Source organism: Ictidomys tridecemlineatus, chromosome 3 (genome assembly GCF_052094955.1).
Source record: "Ictidomys tridecemlineatus isolate mIctTri1 chromosome 3, mIctTri1.hap1, whole genome shotgun sequence".
Lineage (NCBI taxonomy): Eukaryota > Metazoa > Chordata > Mammalia > Rodentia > Sciuridae > Ictidomys > Ictidomys tridecemlineatus.
This window is the reverse complement of record NC_135479.1, coordinates 112,311,377-112,335,621: the sequence shown is the minus strand read 5'-3', so window position 1 is coordinate 112,335,621 and position 24,245 is coordinate 112,311,377. Positions and strand designations below refer to the sequence as shown.

At 33.8% G+C, this 24,245-nt stretch overlaps 1 protein-coding gene across 2 annotated transcripts in view; it reads left to right on the top strand.

Annotated features, from left to right (window-relative positions):
- The window catches only part of Zbbx (zinc finger B-box domain containing), a 131,573-nt gene extending 107,694 nt beyond the window's left edge, over positions 1 to 23,879 (top strand). For both annotated transcript variants that reach the window (XM_040270036.2, XM_005332523.3), the window contains 3 exons: positions 3,781 to 4,038; positions 21,050 to 21,191; positions 22,927 to 23,879. In XM_040270036.2, the coding sequence (XP_040125970.2) occupies positions 3,781 to 4,038; positions 21,050 to 21,191; positions 22,927 to 23,050 (524 nt within the window). In that variant the 3' untranslated portion in view covers positions 23,051 to 23,879. The remainder of the gene's footprint in view (positions 1 to 3,780; positions 4,039 to 21,049; positions 21,192 to 22,926) is intronic.
- Positions 23,880 to 24,245: the final 366 nt, after the last annotated feature.

The following is a 24,245-nucleotide window of genomic DNA, read 5'->3' as shown; positions in this document are numbered from 1 at the left end:
CTTCCCAAGAAAGGTAGAAAAAAATTATATTTGTTCTACGCATCACACAGCAATATATGAGTTGGTTACCATCTCTCCTAACTGCATATTTTCTACCCTGTAGCCAAGTGGATCCTCTCTGTTCTTAGGTAGGTCATGCCTTTCTTAGTATATTCTAAAATATGCTTGTCCAGGATGCTCTGCTGCAACCTTTCACTCCATCCTTGGACCTTTCTTCATATGACTGGTTCTTAGTCTTAGTCCTGATTTTACCTCCTTAGATAGAGCTTTCAGTATGCTATTTAACTCTAGTCTCTTGAGTCCTTCTATTCTTTCTCATAGAACATATCACAGACATTATCTTATTTGTAGGGTTTTCTGCTAACCCCACCTTGCTTAGAAAAAAAGCAAGGACTAGCTAGTCTTCTTGTTAGTGTGCCTTCAATGTAGAATGGGGGCTAGAACCTTGTAAGTCCTCAGTGTGTGTTTCTGAAAGAGGGAAATAGGATAGAAAGCTTGAGTCTTCATTTGGAATGAAATTTGAGGGTAAGGGTAATGTCTCATTCACTTTGAATACCCTGAATTAATTAACTCAAAGAATTAATTAACGATTTTATAATTGACTCAGGCTGAGCATTAATTCACAAGTTCTCAGAGTTTAAGGACATTTAAGACATTATACTCTTTTATTCCTTAATTTTACAGGTGTGGTATGGATTACTATCTGTGTCTAGGTCATAAGCTGACTTCTAATTCAGTGAGATGTGACAATGATGTTCTTAGCTCCCCAGCTTAGCATTTTTTTTTTCAACTAAGCCAATACTACTCAATAAAATTTCCTTATATTTTGTAGAACTCTTAGAAATTGTATTTCTATTTGTTTGTTTTTTAATGTATGAATGCTCAGCAGTTTACATAATGGAACAAGAATGTCAGTGGACAATAATGTTTTGCCAACTTTATTCAAGATTAAAATAATGTGTCCTTTGACATATTTAGTAACATATTTTAGTAGCATATTTAGTAACATATAATTATTTGTTACTAAAATGCTACCCCAAAAGCCTGTTGCTATGTGTTTTATCAAGTTCTAATGTTATATTTAGAAGAGCAATAATAAAGTGCCATATTAAATACTATTCAAGGAGTGATTCATATTTTTATATCCTATCTGTATTTTTATGCCCATTAACTAATACCACTGTATTTCATCTCATCAATATTCAGCATAGTTTAATTGGTAATTATGGGAGATATATTCTTTAGCTAACAACTAGAATTAATTTTGTTTTATTTATAGTCTAGCTGAGATCGGCATGAATCATTTTTTAAGATTATATTGCCCATGATGGCAGAAGTTTCTCTAAAAGTAATTTCTTATGTTTATAATCTACAAAGTAGGCTATTTTTTATTATGGAGTGATTGCCTCACCAGTGGCATTTTTCATTAGTGCCAGTCAATGTGTCAATCCTTAACCATAGCAATAATATTAATAAGCTTGCAAATTAAATACTAGAAAGAATAACATGTTCTCCTAAATGAACAATAAGTAAGCAAAATCAACAACCAAATTGGGACTTCTTCTATCTCATCCTGTGATTTGGTTACTTTAAATTACCCTTGAACATATTTCCAGTAAGAAAGATGGTCTGTCTATTTGCTGTGTGTTAAGCATAAGTCTGACCCATCCCCTGTGTACCTTTTCTCTCTTTTGGGAACAATTAGCTTCAAATACTGTGGCAACCAGATGTTGTTGTAAGAATTCAGCAAGTGTTGTGCTCTCCTGAGTTTTCTGAAGGGCATCTACATTATTTTAAATTATTCTAACTTCATATTTTTCTGGGTTGGCCAAAGTCCAATTCTTACTAATAGTATCATCTTTTTGTTTGTTTTATTTTAATAAGAATACTAAATTTCTTCAAGTTTCACCTTGACTGAGAAATATTATAATACAGGAGAAGAGTGTGGTTTACCCATACAACCAGGTCCTCTGAGTTCTGTATAAATTTCCTGTGGTACCCACTGGCTTCCAATACTTCTGCTGCTCTTCTATGGTGGCTTCGTTATATAAGAGTGACAAGCTTGCTTGATGGCTGTGAATGAAATATCCATTCTTTGCAATATAGCACATAAAAGGGAAACCACTTCTAAATTCAAGTCATTAAAATAATTCTTTATAATATTTATATACATACATATATTTTAAACATATACACACATTTTTTATTAGTTAGTTTTCTTCAGGATTGTTTCTGAGCACAAATAGACACAAAAGGGCCAGAAGCTTATTTTAATTTATTCCTAATTTTATTCCCACAAAAAATATTTTAAAAATTAATTTCTTCAATGTTCATTAAAATTGGTGCCCTTTGGAACTTAACCTCACTCAACTTTAATTGCTTAAACAATTACATACTGCAATCAAATGTTTCTTAAGGTTAGCTACATTCAAATTAAGTTTTTCTAGCTAAGGAAAAAGAAGATGAACTCAATAGTCATTAAATGTTTTATATGGGAGGACTGAATGTAGCCATTTTTTTGAATTTTGCATTTTCCTTTGAATCAACAAGAGTGGGCGTAATGTTACATAGCATATGTTCAGTCAAATCATGTTTTTCATGAGAATGACAATTGCACTTCTTTAAAAAATCTAATATTTTACACAAAGCCAGTTTGTGTTAAGAGAATGCAAAATGATTACCATAAATATGTTAATAAATAAATGTATTTATGTTTATTATGAATATATTTCTAAATCAGAAAAATAATTTAGTACATTTAAAAATTTACTGATGTTGTGAATTTTTAAATCTGTTCTTGAAAATTCCTTTGGCCTTTATTAAAGAGTATTTTGTGAGAAATACAAAATTATAAATTAGTTATGTTGCATAGGATTTGAAATGATTCTTTTTCCTTACTATTAAAAACAAAAGCAAAACAACATCAACAAAAAATCCTTAGTGTTGAAGTAACCAACTAAACCAAACTTTTAAACAGATAAAAGAGTAGCCATCTTAGTTGAATAAAGTAGTAACCTGACTTAGGTCTGTGCTTCTGGAATTTATAAACTAAAGTATCCTGTAAGGCAATGGAAAGTGAACTGTCAGAATACAGAGAAAAAAACACACAGGAGATATAGGTCAGACTTAGTACACAACAAACAGATGAGATTTCTTATAGGAAAATTATAGATGTGATCTCACTTAGTTTAAAAACTGTTTTTCTAAAATTTCACACAGATCTTGTATATTAGACTGTTCAATCTCCATATTTTTAAATAAAATAATAGATTACACACTGTCAATAAAATTGATTCATTAGGAAGTGGCCGCATGTTCATCGTAGAGATTGTTTTCTCTTGTGATATACATACTTGAATTTGGGATGGACTAGAAGATTGTGTGTAGTGCTGGTCTGAAGTTGACTTTGTTTTATAAATATTTTGCTTTAGTGATATTGAAATCAATTTGCTTCTAAATATTAAAAAATAGGGGAAATACTCAGAAGGTTTTTTTTTTTTTGTCTTTGTGACAGGAGATGAAAATCAAAAGTCAGTTTTCTCATAATCTTTGAAATCCATTTTTTGTTTGTTCATTTTGTTTTGGTCTTGGTTTTGAGCCCAGGGCCTTGCTTCATGCCAGGCAAGTGTTCTACCATTGAGCTATATCCTGAGCCTGATTTTCTCATAAAATTTGTTGCATTATATTCACTGTTCTATCTTCAGGAAGCTGGTATTTTATATTATGAAATACTCAGAATTTTAAAAACAGTTGATTGGATTCTTTTTCTTTTTGTTCTAGGCCAGAAGTCACAGAGACCTTCAACAGCAAATTTACCACTTTCCAACTCTGTTAAAAACAGCTCCAACTGCCTTTCATCCTCTCAGCCTCGACCAAGAAGTGCAGCTGTTCGATCATTATCTAGAGCTGCTTCGGAAATTTCAGAAATTGAATATATTGATATTACTGGCCAGAATGAACCTTTCTTAGATAACACAGCTGATCAACAAACTTTAGAAAGTTTGGAAAAAGAATTAGATGTGCTGAGAAATCATGAAGGTAATGCTTTTTTTTTTTTTTCCTTCACTCTAGATAACGTTAACTTTGTCCTCTGTCACATTCTTCACCTTATTCTTAAAAACAAGCAAGCAAAACAGGTCTTTCCTTTCTTTCTTCAGCTATCAACTTTGGATACAACTTGCTAACACCCTGAAAAAGTTCTAAAATGCATTGCTGTCCAGTCACAACAGAGATGGTCCCCTAGCAAACCAAGTGCACAGCCAAATTGTGGCATAAGGATCTCTGTGTATTCAGAAAAATCAAAACCAATACTAGACATATTTCTCTTTCTACAAACCCAGTGAAGGTTTAATCACTCTAGCTTTAAGTAAAACTTGTCCAATACCCTTGTTGAAAAATTGAGCCTGTTAGAACTTTTAAAGCAGTGCTTCTGTAGCTTTAAAGTATTCATAGATGCCCCAGGGGATCTTGTTAAAATGCAGATTCTGATTGAGTCCTCATTTCTGGGATGGGACCTGAGATTTTGCACATCTAACAAGTACCCAGATGATGCTAGTTTTGCTCTTTAGCAAACCACAGTTTGAGGAGAAATTATACTTGTGCTCTCTGTTTGCAACCTCAATGGGATTAGTCTGGCCAATGGTGACCACATTCTTGAATGTACAAAAGTCTGGTTGAATAACAAAATATCAAAGGAAGTAATCCTCTTATTTTCATCAGAAGGTCATTCACACAATTTGAAGGAAGTCAATGCAGGTCCACAAGGTAGGCTAAAATATTCTGTAGTCCTGTGTGTTCTACATTTGCTCTTCTATTTGTTTCTGTTTTTGTTTTATCCTATTTAATGATCTCTTTCCTTACTTACCTTTGAAAAACAACCTTACTGTTTTTCTGAAAAAGATATATCAGCATTTGAAAACTGTAAGCAATAAAAAAATACAAAAAGAAAGCTAAAACACCCACAAAACTCACTACTCTTTATTATAATTAATACATACTAGTTGTGAAAATTGATAGGATTTGCTGTCATAATATTTCCTTACATGCCTATATCACCCATTGATTGTACCCATTGATTGAACCCCATCTGGGGTTCCTCTATCCTCCCTATACTCCTATTTTATCATCTTTCCCCACTTCCTTAGCCCTCTTCCCATTACCTTGTAGTACCTCTTCTGCTTTTAGGACTTTTTGTTTGTTTGTTTCTGTGTATGAAAGAAAACATGCAATATTTGTCTTTTCAGTGTCTGGCTTCTTTTGCTTCACATGATATTTTCCTCTTCCACTTAAATGTCCAGATATCATTCTTCATATGATGGAGTAATTCCTAGGTGCTGTTGTAAATGGTGCTATAGTAAACATGGTTGTTCAGGAAGTTTTGTTTGTGGTGATTTCATTTTCTTTGGATATCCATCCAGAAATGGAATAGCTGGATCATATATGGTAGCTCTGTTTTTAGTTTTTTGAGAAACCTTCATATGTTTTTAGTAATGGCTGTACTGAATTACAGTCCCAACATTGTGTATAAGCATTCTTTTTCCTCACATCCTGGCCAGTATTTGTTATTTGTTACTTTTTTATATAATAATCATTTTAACTGGGGTAAGATGGAATCTCATTGTAGTTCCATTTGCATTTCCCTGATGGCTAAAGATATTGAGCCATCCTTTCATGTGTTTGTCATTGGTATCTCTTCTTTTGAGATGTATCTGTATCATTTGGGATTGTCTTGTTTTTTTGATTTTGATATTAAGTATTTTGAGTTCTTAATATATTATAGATATTAATCTTCTGCCAGACAAAGAGTTGGCAAAGATTTACTCATATTCTGTAGGTTGTCTCTTCAATCTGTGGATTATTTCCTTTGCTATACAGTAGTTTTAAAATTTGATGTAATACCATTTGTCAACCTTTGCCTTGTTTACTGTGCTTTTGGAGTTCTAGCCAGGAAACAATAGCCTGAACCAGTATCTAGAAATTTATTCACTAGTATGTTCCTCTAGAAGTTTCAGAACTCAGATCTTACATTTTGATTGATCTTTGTACAGGGTGAGAGATACACCCCATAGGTCAATTTTCAATCTTCTGCATGTGGGTATCCAGTTTTCCCCATACCATTATTAGCTTTGTCAAGATTAAGTTAGTTGGTTGTGGATATGTGAGTTTATTTCTGAGTTCTCTGCTGAGTTTCATTGGTCCATGTATCTGCTTTTGGGGCCAGTATCATGTTGTTTTTGTTACTGTGGTTTGTGAATCAGGTGTTGTGATGCTTCCAGTATTACAATTTTTACTAAAGATTGCTTTGGCTATTCATTTATTTCTGCTTCCATATGAACTTATGATTGTGTTTTTCTAGTTCGGCAAAAATTCCCTTTGAAATTTTTATAGGGTTTGCATTGAATTTGTAGAGCACTTTGGGTGGTGTGGATGTTTTAACAGTATTGATTCTCTCAACCCATGAACATGGGAGATCTTTCAGTCTTTTAATATCTTCAATTTCTTCAGTATTTTAAAATTTTCACTGTAGAGGTCTTTCACATCCTTAGGTTAATTCTGAAATAAGTATGTGTGTGTGTGTGTGTGTGTGTGTGTGTGTGTGTGTGTGTGTGTAAACATATACATACATATATGTATGTATGTATGTATGTATGTATGTATTTTGCAGAGATTGAACCCAGGAGAGCGCTCTAGTATTGAGCTACACCATCAGCACTTTTTATTTTTTATTTTGAGACCAGGTCTTACTAAATTGCTGAAACTGGCCTCCAGCTAAATAATGTTAATAATAGATGTTAGCCTTATGAATCACTAGGATTATAGGTGTGCCCCACTATGCCTGGCTTATTTATTTATTTGTGGTTATTTTGAAGATGATGCTTTTCTGACTTCTTTCTCAGTGAGTTCATTATTGGTATATAGGTAAGATATTGGTTGTGTATGTTGATATTGTATCCTGATAGTTTACCAATTTGTTTCTCATTTCTGAGAGTATTTGGTATAGAGTATTTAGGTTTTCCTAAAACCTAATATAAAGTCACATTATCTCAAACAGGGATAATTTAACTTCCTCTGTATGTATGCCTTCTTTTCTTTCTTTTAAGTGATTATTTTGGCTAAAATTTCTAGTACTCTATTGAATAAGAGTGCTGAAAATGGACACCATTATCTCATTCTTGGTTTTAGTGGAAATGGTTTCAGTTTTTCCCTGTTGAGTATGATATTGACTATGTGTTTGCCGTGCATAGCATTTATTATGCAGAGGTATTTTCCTTCTATATCTAATTCATTCAGGACTTTTGTCATGAAGAAATGTTGAATTTTATCAAATGCTTTTTCTGTATCTATTGGGAAAATGAGGTGATTATATCATTAATTCAATTCATGTGCTGCATTAAGTTTATTGATTTGCGTTAAACCATCCTTGAAGTCCTGGAATAAAAAACAATTGATCACGGTGTATGGTCTTTTAATGTGCTATGAATTCAACTTACAAATATTTTGTTGAAGATTTTTGCATTTGTTTATTAGAAATATCATTTTACAATTAATTCCTTTTTTTAAAAAAATTCTTTTTCCCTTACTTTCTTCTTTTCTTTTGTTTGCCTTGTCAGGTTTGAGTCACACTTTTATAACATTGAATTTGGTTTCTTACCTTCCTATTTAATGTATTAGTTTGAGAGACATTGATATTTGTTCTTATTTAAAAGTTTGGTAATATTCAGCAAAGAGGAAATTCAATCTTGGTCAGGGGACTTTTATTACTGATTCTATCTCATTACTTGTTAGTGGTCTATTTGTTTAGCCATTTAAACATTCTTTTACTCAATTTTGGTGGGTTATGTATGTCCAGAAATTTGTCTATTTTTTTATTTTACAATTTATTAGTATATAGTTTTTCAAAATATTTCTTGTTTATCCTTTGAATTTCATTGATATCCATAGTAATGTCTCTTTTTTCACCTCTAATTTTATTTATTTGGCTACTTTTTTCTTTTTGTTTGTTTAGCTAAAAGTCTGTAAATTTTATTTTTTCAAAGATTTAACACAGTTTCATTTTTATTGCTCTCTTAGTCTCCATTTCATTTATTTGTGCTCTGATTTTTATAATTTTTTTTCTTCTACTGATATGGGGGTTTCATTTTTTCTTGTTTTCCTAAAACCTTGAGAGTCATCATTGGGTTATGTACTCAAAATATTTTTTTTTAATGTAAACACTCATTGTCATAAACTTTCCACTTAGTGCAGCTGCTTATATTGTATCCCACAGATATTTGTATGTTGTTTTCATTGTCAGTTGATTCAAAGAATTTTTAAATTTCCCCTCTGACTTCCTCAGTGACCCATTGTTCAAAAGTGTGTTGTCCAATTTTAATATGTTTGTATAATTTGCTCTTGATTTCTACTTTAATTTCATTGTGATCAGAGAAAACACAGGATATTTTTCTCAATATTTTTGGAGGTTGTTAAAACTTGCTTTGTTCCTTAATATATGGCCTATTCCAGAAAAATTTCTGTGTTCCTATGAAAAGAAAATGTATTTTCTAGTCATTGGGTGATATATTCTATAAATGTCTGTTAAGTCCATTTTATTTATAGTATAATTAACTCTTGTTACTTTGTTGATTTTTGTTTGGATGATCTATCCATTGCTCATAGTAAGTTATTGAATTCACACATTATTATTATATTGAGGCCTATCTCTTCTTGGTAGCATTTATAATTTACAAAATTTGGTGCTCCAAACTTTGGCATAAATAAATTTATAATTATTATATCTTCTTGATTAATTGATCCCTTGATCAATTGCATTTATGTTTATCAGAAATATCATTTTACAATTCATTTTTACTTATTCATTTTATTAATTTATTAATTAATTTTTATTAATTTATTTAGTTATATATTATATATAGTTTTAGTTTATATATATATATATATATACATGTATTTTATATATAATCATTTGGACATAATAAGAAAAACATGATATATAGTTTGCTCTAGTTTAGTCCCTAGTACTTCCCTTTTCCCAGTCCTCACTCTCCTATATATTCCCTTTAGTGGGATTGATTTTTTAACATGTTCTTATCTTGGTGATTATCTCTCTTATCTCTATAGGTTTAGGATTTCCTTAAGCATCTTTTGCCATTCTTGTCTAGTGGTCTTGAATTCAACTTGTTTATGCTTATCACAGAAAGTCTTTTATTTCATCTTCAATTCTGAAGGATAACCTTGCTGGGTATAACAGTAATTTTGGTTTACAATTATTTTCTTTCAGGACATGAAATACATTATTCCTTGTTCTACTGGCCTTTAAGGTTCCTACTAAGAAAACTTCTGTTAATTTAATGGGTTTATTTTATTTTTACTTGATGTTTCTATCTTTTAGCTTTTCTTTGTCCTGTACAATTGGCAATTTAATTATGATATGTTTTGGAGAGGTTCTTTTTCTAGTCTTATCTATTTAGAATTCCAACCTATATGTTCTTTTCTTTCCCAAATTGTGGGAAATTTTCTCTTTATTGGATTGACATTCTATGCCTCTGTTATTATTCTTCTACAGATATGCCCATGAGCTAGAATTTTGATCTTTTAATGGTGTCCTGAGATCGCACAGGCTCTTTTCATTCTTTGTTATTTTTTCTTTATTACTATCTAATTAAAATATTTTAAAAGACTTTTCTTCAAACTTCCCTTGATTTATTCTGTTTTTGAGGATTTTAATTGAGATTTTTATCTGACTTATTGAAATTTTCATTCCAAGATTTCTTTTTGATTACAAAATCTCTTTCTCTTTACTGAAGTTCACAGTCATCCCCCACATTGTCTTTCTTGTATCATCCAATTCTGTATTTGCATTCTCTTGGGTTTTTCTTGGAGTGTTTTAAAATCATCTTTTGAATTTGTTATCTGACACTTTATCCACTTTGATATCTCTGGAATCTTTTCCTAGAGAATTATGAGTTTCATATTACCTTGCTTTTTATACTTCATGTGCTTCTATGTTGATTTTTGTTCAACTGTTTGGATATATTTCTCTTTAATTTTTATGTAATAGCTTTCTTGGTATGCAGCTTTCTATTGATGATATGTCTTAGGGTTTGACTCATTGAATTTATTTTCAACTAAACACCTTAGTTAATCTCCCTGTAACTTCTTCAATTGCGACTCATGTGTTTTGACCAAGTATTTTTCTTGTCAGAGTTGGAGAGACATACTTTCTTTACAGGCCTTGCAAGAGTAAGGAAACTGGTAATTCAGGGAAGTATTATGTATGAAAAAGTAATTATGGGTTGCATTCTCAATAGTTGCTCCAAAAACAGGAGAGGTGTGGCTATATCATATGTTGGAGGTTTCCCCAGGCAACTATTAATACAGATTTTGTTACTTGAAAGTTAATTTTTAAAAATCATTGTATTTTTTCGTTTTGCAGTACTAATGATTAAACGCAGGGCCTTACACATGCTAAAGCAAGTGCTCTATCTCTGAATCTTATCCTCAACCCACTTGAAAGCAATTCTGATAATAGATGCCCTACTTGTAGTGATGGGCATGAAGCTCTTGTTTTCTAATTATGCATTGGTATAGCTCTAAGTGCTTCTCAAGAAGTAGGACCAAAATCACTACCCCTGTTATCTGATATAGTTTGGAAAATAAGGCTGCAATAGCTGTAGAGGACCCAGGTGTGTCCTGAGTCAGTAATTCTTGTGTTTCTCCTGTCTTCTGCTACTGCCAAGATATCTCTCAGGAGTAGGAAGTCAGATCCCTACTAGCTTTGCCCAACTGGAATGAGTCAATGGCTGGAGGTTTTCTCCCCTGTTCTTCACGTAGAAGTGTCTTACAGGATTCAAGCAGAACTGGGTCATGACTGGGGCTATGCACAATTCCTTTCAATAGGGCTGGGACTGTAGATCTATGGCAGAGAGCATTGTCCCAATGTGTGCAAATCTCTGGGTTTCATCCTCAACATAAAAAAAAAAAGTTTAAAAAATAAAAATAAAAAGTGATGTAAAAAAGAATGACAAAAAATGAAAAAAACTGAAACCTAAAAAAATTAAAAATATATAAAGGAAAAAAGTTACAGAATAAAAATATAGGAGGTAAAAAATAAAGGAGAAAGAAAAAATTATATAAAATATAATAAAAAACAAATAAATAATTCTTCCTATTCAAGGTACTCAGAATCCAAATGGAGGATGGACTATCACATGCTTTGCCAATCTAACTTTTTCACCCTGTCTTCTTAGACTGTGTGCCCCTAAGGCCAGAAGTCATCTAGGGATTTTTTCAGTGCCATTTATTTCAGTACCTGCTAAGTGTTGTGCTGGAGTGAGTTCTATCTGTAATTGGTTGAAATTACTCCTCCCTAGGTTGCCTGCATGATTAAGATAGTGTTGAACACAGGCTCCTCCAGACGTGTATTCTCTCTGGAGTTTCTTAAATTGTGTGCCCCTGGTTTATTGAAGGGCATAAGCTGGTGGTGGATGACTCTGATAGAGGATGCAATTAAAGCACAAAGATCTGAGCTGGAAGGATAGTGGTGAGAATGGTATGACTCGGCCTTGACCTTGGCCCCTTTACATCAGGGCACTCAGCCACAGATAAACCACGTAACTGGTATTCATCCTGATCTCAGAAGGCAAATTCACCAGTTAGCTTCTTCCAGAGGGCTGTCTCTTCCCATCTCCTCCATATCTCACCCCAACTCCCTGCATCACTGAACTCTTCCCTAAGCCAAGACTGTCTCTGAAGCTAATACCCATTTGGCAGTGCAGCAGATTGTCTATGGGTTCCTAGAGATGGAAGTAGACTGGGATTTATAACCCTCAGAGTAGTAGACTCAAGCAATGCAAGCTTTTTTAAGATGACTCCTGGCAATAGGAGCCTGAGAATTTACTTGGAAATGCAGTGAATTCCTCTAAAGATTGCAGTCTGTGCAGACTCTAGGTCTCTTATTTATTTAGGATGTATGTCTGTAATGTGTAGGTTTCTGAGCCAAATTGGAACCTCTCTCTTCACCTTTATCCTCTCAGAAGGAGAATCCTCCACACCCCATCCACATACCAACCCTGGTTCTGGGTGACAAGTGCTGGCTATTCTGTTTCTTTTCTATGCTTATATGCCCAGCCTCTAAAATTTCAGGTCTCCTCTGGCTGTTGAGTTACAGGCTCACCCACAGCTACTCACCTCTGTACACATGCCACTATACACACACTGCATTGGTTCTATCCCATGGAGAAGTCAGAGAGTGCTGGGTGCCTCTATTCTGCCATTTTGTGCTTCTCTCCATCTTGGATGTGGCTCAAGTGGTTGCGCGCTCGCCTGGCATGCGTGCGGCCGGGGTTCGATCCTCAGCACCACATACCAACAAAGATGTTGTGTCTGCCGAGAACTAAAAAATAAATATTAAAATTCTCTCTCTCTCTCCCTCTCTCACTCTCTCTTTAAAAAAAAAAGCAACCATTATTAGCTATTAAATATGTGCACATTATAACTACAAAAAGATTAAATGTTTAGAAGGATGAATATAGATTGAAGGGAAAAAGTGATAATTTTATAAAAAAAGACGCTTCTCTACATGATTTTTTAAATCCATGAAATGTGTCATTGAATAGAAAAAAAAAAAAAGGAAAGGGAATTGAATATTTTGATATGGGTGGAGTGGCCAGTTGGAGTCCAGGTTCTAGGCATCCCAAACAAAGAATTGAACAAGACACAAAAAAGTAACAGACAGAGCATTGATTTGTTGAAAGTGAAAGTAATAGTAAAGTAGAGCAGAGGGGACCCAGTGAGAGAGAATATCAGGGCCCATGTTTGGGCAGTCTTGTCTTATAGTCTGAGCTGTGCCTCTGTTTCCTCCTTACAGAACTGATTGAAGACATTTCCCTATTTGTTTCCAAAGGTTATTTTCACCTAATTGGAATATAGAACTTTTGGTAGGAGTTGGCATGTCAATGGAACTATTTAGGAGTTGGCATGTCAATGGAACTATACAGACCTTGTGGCAAGAGGTAGCATGGTGATAAGCTCTCCATTGTGGGAGTTGCCATGGTAATGAAACTTACCATAAACAGAGTCATGATGACTCATCTCCCTGTCTTGTACTCTGGCTGGCATTTTTCTTGCACCTAGTCTTTGCCATCTTGATGTCCTTAAACTCCTACCTCAACTTCAGACAAGTATTTTTCATCACAAGAAAATTATTTGAGCTGTATAAAAATTACCCTTTTGTAGACAAAAAGACTGGGATATTGACAGTTTTCTATAGTTCAGTTTAATTTTTGCCAATATTTCTTTAAAATTAAGAAAAAATGTGAAAAGAAGCAGTAAGCACCAAGGCCACTTCCTAACTATGTTTTAGTTTTGATAGTTACTATTAAGTCTCTAAAATAAAAGATGAAGAGTCTTTAGTTTGTTCCTTTATTTTAAAAGCACATTCTAATCTAGATGGTATTGAATGTACCTTTGTGATAGTTTATTATGTTATCAAGGTTTCTTTTCACTTTCTTTTTTTTAGGGAAAATTTATATGAATTAAATCCTTAGTACCAGCAGTTTTTTCTCCATGGCATCTCTATCTTGAGCCTTTTATTTTGATTCATCTCTGGAAGGCTTGATTTGGCATCCTTGATAAGGTCTGTCTTTTATCTTTATGGCTGATTGGCATGTTAGCTAGATTTATTTAGTGACTCACAATTTCTTTTCCTTCGAACTTGGAGACAGTTCTTCCCTATCTTCTGACCCTGGGTGTGGTGCTAATTAGTTTTTTTTTTTTTTTTTTTGGTATGGGGATTGACCTCAGGGACACTTAACCACTGAGCCACATCCCCAGCTGAATTTTTATTTAGAGACAGGGTCTCGCTGAGTTGTTTAGTGCCTCGCAGTTGCTGAGGCTGGCTTTCAACTCACAATCCTCCTGCCTCAACTGCCTGAGCATCTAGGACTACAGATGTGTACCACCCCACCCAGCTCTAATTAGTCCTCAATCAAGGTATTTCTCCTTTAAAGTTTGTTTGGGCAAATATAACTCTGTTTTTTCTCTGTAGGTAGGGTTCCTGGTAGCTCTATTACCTAAAATTTTCCTGTTTGAAAACACCTGCTACCTTTATATTTGAATTTCGAACCAGATAAGGGTAGTGGCCTAGGGCCATTTTAAACCTTGTGCATACTCATTTACCATTTTCTGACTCTGAATTCTTCTGTGAAGTAATCTACAGACAATTTACTTTTTTCCCCCTTTTTTAATCTACCCTCTGTCCTGAATGTGACAGATGTCTTTCCTGCCTCAGTGTTTGCAGAATTTTCTTCAGTAACTGGAGAAGGACTGATTCAGTGTCAATAATTCAGCATTTCTTAAAATGGCAGCCTTCTCTTTCTATCTTCAGAATAAATTTCTTTTTATTTTCAGATACATTTTCTGCTTTTGTATCTTTGAAGTGCTTTTCTGTTCCATTTGGCTTTTTCCTGCTGAGAAACCTGTTTTCTTTTTTTTAATGTTGGATCCTCTTTAAACAATATATAATACAAACTAGCTGAAACAAATATATATATTTGTTTCAGCTAGTTTGTATTTTTCTTTTTTTATTTACTATGATTTATCTCAAGCTTGTCTTCTGTGTTATGGCTTTACTTTTCACCTGGCTGTAATTCATTCTTTACCATTTGATTTTTTTAAAAAAAATATTCTCAAGGTATTGCTTTAACTTTTTCTTTTGATAGTTTTGGTAACTTTTAATTCTGATATAATTTCAAGCTTATAGAAAATTTGCAAAAACACAAGAATAATACAAGAAATTCTTATATATGTATATACTTTACCCACTTCAAAACACACACACACACACACACACACACATTTATTTTTCCAAACCATTTGAGAGGAACTATAAACAGTGTGACTCTATCAGAAAAGATTTCAGTGTATATTTACCCCAAACAAGGAAACCACTTACTGTAGTACAATGATCAAAATAAGGAAAGTTAACAAAACATGATTTTTTATTCCACAGTGGCATATATAGTTTTTTTAAAATGATGATGTTTATTACAGCTTAATTTTTTTCTGGCACAGGATTTAATCCAGGAATAAAAGCCATTTAATTATTTCCCTTTTGATGCTTGATGTACCATTCATTGCTTGATATTTGGGATTAGCTTTGTTCTTTTTCAAAGATTGATGGTTGATTTTCAGTCCTTATTCTGTAGCAAAAAGACTTGGGAGGGGTTTTCTTATGGTCCTAATCTCCATTTTCTACCATCTTTTGCATGCTATGGGTTCTTGATTCAGTTTATTGGCATAGGTAGTTGCTGTGCCAATTCTTTGTATCTTACTTGTCCATGCTTATCGTCAATGACTTTGCTCACGTCTTCTATCTTTTCTGTTAACAATGAGACAAATCTCCCCTTGAAATCCTCTGTGCCTGTACTGATATCAGTCGGTCTTTCTTGGAGCTACTGTTTGGGGTTGAATATTGCTTTATTCTCTGTATCCAGCCAGCTCAAAGCATGGGGAAGAAGATAGGATCAGGAAGCTCAGTCTGCTTTGTTGGAGCATCTGGGCTTTGCTTTTCTTCAATTTTATTAAATGTCAAATATCATTTGACCTGGCTTCAAGTATATCCTGTCCCTAAGGGGATGTTTGCAGGTTTATAATTTTTCTTGCTTTTCCTAAGATCTTGTGGTGGGTGTTACAGAGACTTTAAAACTATTTAAAGCATTTTCTCCTCACTTCTCTTCACTTTTCTCTGAATTGGGTATTATTGGTGAGACTTTTCAGTTCTCGATGACTTGTGCTTTCCTATGTAATCTGGTGTCTCTGTCCTGGGTGCAAAGACAGAGTGGACAGGAATGGTACCGAGCCACACCTCAGTAAATCTTGTTTATTTTCTTGGCTATCGCTTTTCAGACTTTATTATGTGAACTTGTATCCATGTTTCTGTTGTTGTTTGATTGATTTTATGAATTTATTTTGAATTTTGTGCTTTCTGTATTGCTTTCACTAGTGGTTTAGGGAAAAAATATTCATGATCCTTCTTTACCTTCATTTATTTGCCTTTCTCTAAGTTACTAAAGAAAAAATATAAATCTTCTGGTAGGTAAATCTCACATTAAATGCCAATTTTGAATTGGAGCTTGTCAAATCTGGACTGAATATAAAAAGATAACCATATAGTTTTAATCAGAAATTAAAGGGCTTTTTGTTTTCATAAGCTTACCAATTCCTTTATAAAATATATTAGTTGACACACAGCATTCTTCTTTTTTACCATTCCAGATTTTCCTTTTTCCTTATCACTTTGGTTCTGATGTGTGACACTATTTTCCCTGTGGCCCTCACTTATACTAATAACAGTAGTATTTTTACTGAAACCCAAAACTATTTATATATGAAAGCAAACACACCCAGAGCAGCCTGGGTTCCCCCCCCACACCGGGGCTTTTCTGAATGTCCAGCAGTATTACACAAGCACACTCACACACTAAACCCAGGACTGGCCTTCTTTGCATTGGGGAGTTGACTCTGGATGAACACACAGTTTTTGAAGAGGTTCACCTGAAGCTCTGAGGAAGAAATGATGACACATCAGCTGAGTCAACCCAATATTCAGTGAGGTGACAGATGCTACTGTGTGACGAAACCTCACTCTAGAAAATTCACTGATTCTGCACAAGGTCTTTGTATTCTGCTTAGCATCAATGTGCAGAAAAATTCCATCCTCATTTCGCTACCCAGGAAGCAGTCTAGGAGAACTCCTCAGGACCTCTGGCTTCACACATACCCAGCTACGCATTTTGACCCTTCTGCAAATGTGAATATGTTTCCATCCCTGTGAATGCTGCATTATTGTGAGCAGCAGCCCTTCTAACTTGTTTTCTGTCAGCTCTTGGACACATCCTCTTCCTTTTCTAAGCTCTATGAAATAACAATTGTGCCAAGGAGCTAGGAGAATAAAAGACAGAAAATGACTACATTTAATAATCTGTTTCTATTTCTTTTGATTCAGATTGTTATGGCTCTCAGAGAGCCATTTCAGAAGTAGCTAGGGTAAGCAGAGGAGTGTGTGTGTGTGTGTGTGTGTGTGTGTGTGTGTGTGTGTGTATTTACACATTGCCGATCAACTTCGTGATGAATCGGGACACTGGAGACAGTAAACCAGGGTGATTGAAAGCCCAGCTCTCAGGATCAGGAAATCTGGTTTTCAGACTTGATCCCATTACTTGCTAGCTTCATGATACTGGGCAAATTGCTTTCTTACTATCTCTTTACCTCAGATTCAGTGAATGAAATATGTGTAAAAGTCGTGTTTAATAAAAATTGATGATCAAACAACATTACATATGAAATATTACATTTAGGAAAATGTATCTCCATCTCCACAGTGCCTAATACATAGTAAGTTCTCAAAAAGCTGTGACTTACGTAAGAAACCAGTAGGTAGTACTTGCTCAATACAACAAATTTTAATCAACTCTTAGAGCTGTTCCATTTAAAAACTATGATTTCTTATGGGCTACTTTGAGGATTATGGTTAATGTATAGTTCATGCCATTTATTATCCCTTCCACAAGTGTATAAATAACACTATGGTCACTTCCTTAATGAGCTCAACTTATCGATATAATTTATTTACTAAGGCATCTTGTTAAATTTTGGACCCGATGGACTGAAGAAATTTGGAAAATATAAGAAAATGTGCATTATGAAAAAGGATCAGTAATGATATACTTCATAACATTTACTTCTTTAATAGTTAAAAATGATTCATTTGTTTCAAACTCATTCTGAGTTATGGTTTAAGTATTTGTGGACCTTATATTCCCACAGCAATTTTATGTTTGTCTAAGTTGCAGGTAGTTAACTGAACCAAGTAATTAAAGAGAGGAAAGTACTTATTCCTACAGAAGATATAATAAGAATCTACCTGATACCAGCAGATGTAGCCATTCTGTCCGTGAAATAAAGCAAGGTAGCAATGGCTTTTTGAGTCACTGGGGTCTCTGTTCATAGGTCGAAAATCAAGTAATATATTAAGCTGTAAAACCCAATAGATTTTTAGTTAGCAAATAAGCCAGATAACCCTTGTGAAGACAGCTAGATTATAATGAGCTACAATGGCAGTCTTATTGCTTTAGGGTGATTTTTAAATTACAGAAAAGAAATTGAGTGCACACACAAGTGAAAATCAGCATATTAAAAAATTGGTAAAGGGAATATGAAGCAGTGGATGAGTGATAATAACCACTAGTGAATTTTATATGTTACACGTGTCACCTGTTCTTTAATAGCTGCTCCATGAAGCAGTTGAGGCAGGTGCTTAATTTGTCTCTTTCAGGTTCAGTACCTGATGCTCAGGGCAATGTGGTAGCTTTACATTGTCTCCCGTGCATTTGCAGCAGAGGCAAGGTACAAACCCAGCCAATCTGTCCCCATGTCACAGGACAGTGATCCAAAATAATGTGAAATCCTCTCTTCAAATTAAGGTTGTAACCACATTAGAGGGAAATGGTGTGGACAGAGTGAAAGTGAAGGGGTGAAAATACGGAAAGCATAAGAAAAGGAGAGATAAAGGCAAGACGTAGTCAGGGAAGGCGAGAGATGGGGGCTAGGAATTCCTAGTCAACACTAGGAATGGGGCTCACAGGTTACAGGGCGCATGTTCTTGTCTCATAGTAAATATTGGTGTGGGGATGTGTAGTATTTTAAGAGAGTTATTTTCTTCTTTTTCTATTCCTTGATAAGAAATAGCCTGATTGTTTTCCATTCTTCAAAATTTTTAGTTTTTTTGATCCTTTTGTCCTTATTTGTTCCCTTTTTAAAATTCAGATGAATGTGTGCTTACCTATGGAACATAGTTTTATGTGTTTTAAATGAGTTTCAGAAATGCACCCTGGAACTCTCTTTACTGATATTTCCCTCTTTTGTTTAGTTGCTTATTATTGTGATTAAGCGATTTCTAAGAACCAGAGATAGGAAAGGTTTACTGTCAATCCATTCCCCATCAACTGAATTCTAAGTTTACAGTAGGTTTTTCAGTATAGATGTCAATCCAACCTTAGTTGGCCCTCTATTAGAACAATCAGGATACTGAGATTTTTGTATAGTCGACTTATATGTTTAACACCAACTTGTAATAGGGTTTTTGTAAACAGTTTTGATTTTCTCTGTCTTGATTTTTCCATTTCTTAAAATCAAGTGATGTCAACTTTGCTCCTGTTAACTTCCCAAGGTATTCTAAAACATAACTTTGAAAATTAATAATTCAACAAGGCAGACTCTTTCTATTTGCACAATATGAATTAGCTCTGTACTCATTCAATTAGAACTCAGACATCTAATAGAGTTTGAATACCTGTCCTGCTGGAATTCCTTAGAACCAAGCCTCACTGTGGGATTTAGAATTCGAATTTTACCTATTCCCAAACCTGAACTGATTGCTCTTCATTGGAGCATAAAAACATGCATTGGGGCACTATCTTGTTTCACCTTGTGGGAAACAGGAGAGAAAAACAATACCTTGAAACTGAAAGCTTAGATTCTAGAACACAGTGATTTACAATGTTGGTGACCTAAAAGAACTCAGATCTAGTTCCAACTCTTCCTCTATGCATGTATGACTTTCAATAGGTTATTACTTTTCTGTGGGCCCCCATTTTCCTAATCTCTAAGTAAGGATGTGAGTAGTTAGGTTGTTTCAAAATATTTAGTACAAGAATCTTTTGGATTTTTTTCCCAAATATTATTATGATATAGAATTTTAACTAGATCAAATAAATTGGTCCTGATTATTTCTATAATGGTTGAGATAGGAACTTCATCATCCTAAACCTACTGAATTTAAACATGTATCATAATTTGAAAGTCACAGGGTTGAATAATTTTAAGGACCCTTCCATTTGTAAATGTAGGGAAATTTGTCTTTCAACAAGAGCAATGTAATTTACTTACATTCAGTTTGGAGAATCTCTGCTTGCTCAAAATTGTGAGTTACTACCTACCACAAAGAAAGAAAAACAAACAAACAAAAAAAAAACAAAACAAAAGAATGAAGAAAAGATAGAGAAGAAGGAAGGAAGGAAAAAAATCTGTTGAGTTCAGTGTGGAAAGTGTGTAGCTTGGTGTTAGGGCTTCTGATCAGGGGTGAACGCTTGGCTCTCTGGTAAGAGTGAAGGAAAAAAAAATCACACCTAGCAATTTTGATAGCTTTAAAAAGCCAACTTAGTAAAACTTTATGTACAAGTTAGATGGCTTTTACAACTTAATCAATGTTGAAAAAGGTATTAAAGCCTTTTTATTGCAGTTGTATTTATGTCTGTGTTTGAATTTATGATAGTTTTTATAAGGTATATTTGCTTAAACATTTTATTTATTTAATTTGTACTATTTGTCCATACTTCAGCTGAATCATAAGCCAGCTTGATAAAAAGGCTGTGTCTCCTTCAAATATAAACAGTTATTTACCCAAACAAAGCACAAAAGCAAAAAAAGAAAAGAGCAACTTTGCCAAGGCTCACCTTTTATTTAGAAGGTGGAGTGAAGCTTTTATTTCTTAGAAGAAAAGAATTCATAATGAAGTGTCTAACACACAGGCAAGTCAAGGAGCTGCACGGTATTCCAACTTTATAGATAATATTTTTTGAAATTTTGTGAATTCATAGGACATTTGACACATTTCATGAGCATAATATACATTTAAAAAATCAATAGGATTAAGATGACTTGATACTCCTGCTCTAATTTATTTGTTTTTCCTTTCTTTTTTCTCTTTGTTACTTGTGCTAGGGATTGAACCCAGGCCTGGCACATTCTAAGAATAAGGTCTGCCACTGAGCCGCACCCCCAAAAACCACATCCTCTGATTTGGAATCTCAGATTAAACTTACCTCACACTCCATCAGCTAACAAACATTAGAAAACTGAGGGATGATTAAAAGTCTGTGCTGATCCTCTTTGTTCTGCTTGTAGTTTATTCTGGGTAAACTTCCAGCACCATATGCTGAACATTTGTTTCTTGAATTTATGTGTTGACAATGCATGAAATAAAATATTTCAGATCCTTCAGAAAAGCTTTACAGCCTAACCTCAGAAGAGTTACCAGCCTTCAACAACCATTCTCTGAGTATAAGTCAGACTTCCACAGAATCCCTTGGAAAGAGCTCACAGATGTGGGATCCCTGTGGAGTTGAAGAATTAAGGTAAGTTAATACTGCAATTTGTATATAAATATAGTAAGTAGTGAAATCTGGACAAGCCCCAACTTATTATCTTCATAAATAAAAAGTGCCTTCATGTGTGTAATTTATATGACCATTCTTAGTAAAATATTTGCTTCCTTTGCTGAGCTCTTAGCAGGATTTAGTAAAAGGCTTATAAAGTTGTTACTTTCATGTCAAAAAATAGTTTTCTGCTGAACAATGTGTATCATAAAAATGGAGAGACATCTGGAATTTAGTAATCCTTCAGCATTTCAATTTCTTATATTGAAAAAAAAATTGTTCTACCCAAGTTAATTAACTCCATAAATTTCAATATTTTGCATCAGTAGAATCTTACCTAATGGAAGTAAAGTTTTTAGAATAGAACATTGTTAAGTTTCTTTCTTGAAATGTATTCTAAATTATTAATGATATGATGTTTTTATTTGTATCATTTCCTTATTTCCTCATATAAGGAAATAAAAGTGATGGTGATCAGTTTATAAGGACTATAGTTTACACTAACAAATTCTTCATAAAAGAAGTTTATCTTATCAATCTATAATTGATATATTGGAATTTTTGGAAATGGAGCATTGTTCCATTTAGAAAGACTAAGATAAGTACAAAATAAATGTCCCTTTGAATTGGAAACTCCTTTGATTGGTTTGAAGTTCAAAATTGCAGTAAAAGGTTATCGAAGTTGTTTACTCTTCCTCAAGGAGGAAATCAAGAACCTTGGTTTTTGGATTTTTGCATTTTTTTACACTCTTGCATTAAAATAAAAGGATCAATTTGAGGTTACTATTTTTCATTAAAAAGATCGTTAAAGAAAAGTAAACCTATGTGTACACCCACCATCATTTCATAAAAGAAACGGCATTTAATACTAACAATACAAGGGGACCATTAAAACGCAGTTCTTTGAAATCAAGAATGTTATGAAAAAGTCTTTACCTTTTCTTTATATTCTCTCTTCTTTGATAAGTGAACATTTTGTCACAGTTGCTCCTGTACTGGTTCACTGGCCAGAGTTTATGATCTGTTTAGCCTGTGTTGGACATGAAAATAATAATAATGATAATAAAAACCGTTGTATCCATCACAGGGGGAAGTATTTCCTATTTGGAGGCATATATAAGGAGAAAATCTAGATAACTTTGGAACAAAATCCATGCAATATGCTGATCCTAATCCTAATACATCTATGTGCTCAAGCTTCTGTCAGTCTCTGCCCCTCCCACAATAAAATGCAACCAAATAAAATAACATATAATTGCTTTCATTAATTTTGGTTTCGGCATGTCTTGACTGGCTATCCACATAGTCCTAATTTACTGTACACAAAAGAGGTGATTTATCTGGCAGTCTATTCATTGGAATTCTATTAAGCAGCCAATGTAATGATGAATGTTCTTAATGATGACCCTGAGGCTCTGCAAGTTTCTGAGGTGCTTTCTGAATCATCAATGAAAGACAACCAGAGACCATAAAATTATCTCTCCTTGGTTCCATTGCGGTTTTATTTCTTGGGAGAGGGAGACTGATGAGAATTTCTCATTAAAGCAAGGCTTGCTAAATTGGGCACATTGAAAATTATGGCCCAAATCTGATACAGTCCCCTCATATCTGCTTGCTTTCAATGACTTCAACACATGTAGTATTGATCAGAAGATAAATGAAAGTTGAAACTAGGCTCTGTATATTGTGTATTGATCTTTTAATGTATTTCCAGCTCTTATGGAAAAGATACTGAAATGCAATCTTTGCTGTCACTTTCTGAGAGCAGTACAGATGAGGAGGAAGATTTCCTTGACAAGCAACATGTCATCACACTACCGTGGTCAAAGAGTATTTAATGGTCATTTGTTCATTACTTTTCCATTTGTTACCCAGAATAAAGCACACAACTAAAAAAAAAAAAAAAAAAAAAAAAAAAAAAAAAAAAAAAAAAAAGCAACTGATTACCTGATTACCTGACCAGGTGCTGAAGATTTTGATTATTAATATCTTTGATGTTTCAAGGATTGTAAACTAATAAAAGTTAGTGAAATTTTAACTTTAAGGTCTTTTACTCCCAAATGCTATATGTCAAATACCAATCTCTATTGCAGATTATATTAGTAAAATTTGGTAAATTTTAAGAAATAAGAGTGATAACTATGTCTATAAAATTTACCATAGCACAGGTAGGTTTATATTTAAGGTAATATTTAAATATTTTGATTATATTTAAAGTAATATTTAAATATTCAGTTAAATTTTAAGTAATTGTCATTAAAAATAGAGTACATTTGATGACCATGTCATAGTAGTCAAGGTCATCAATTGAGCCTGTAATTGCAGTGCATTGTTTCCCCCTTGAGTATTTTTGACATTTATAGAAGTCTGGTAGCTTCAAAAATTGATGCTAGGAGGGAAAAAAAAGTTTAAAAAAAGAGGAAAAAAGACACAAAATAAAGCTGACATATTTGTCATACTTTTTTTCCTAGTAAATCACTGAAAACACCTAAAGCATCTTATTTGGGTAAGGCCAATGTTATGGTTAGTTTCATATATTAACTGGGCTAGTTTATGGTACTCAATTTTTTTTTTGTTCAAACATTATTGTAGATGTTTCTGTAAAGATTTTTTTGGATGAGATTAACATATAAGTAGACATTGATTAAAACTGATTATTCTCCACAATGTGGATGGGCTTTATTCAAACATTGTATGAATATGTGAAACGACTGAGATACTCTGAAGTTTAGGGAATTCTGCCTTCACTTTGCCTTTGGGCAAAGAGATGCAACAACAGTTCTCCTCTGGATCTTTAGCCTGACATCCTGCCTTACAAATTCTGGACTTGCTAGTGCCATAACTGTGTGAGCCAATTTCTTAGAATGGATCTCTCTTTCTCCACAGTACCCCTTACCCACAAAAATTCACTGCAGGTTCTTTGTGTGGAGAATGCTAATCTAGGCAGTTTGAAGGACCTCCAGAAGTCTGGTTTTATATAACTGTAAGCAAAATATCCAACCAGAAAAATTTAGAGGAGGAAAAGTTTATTTA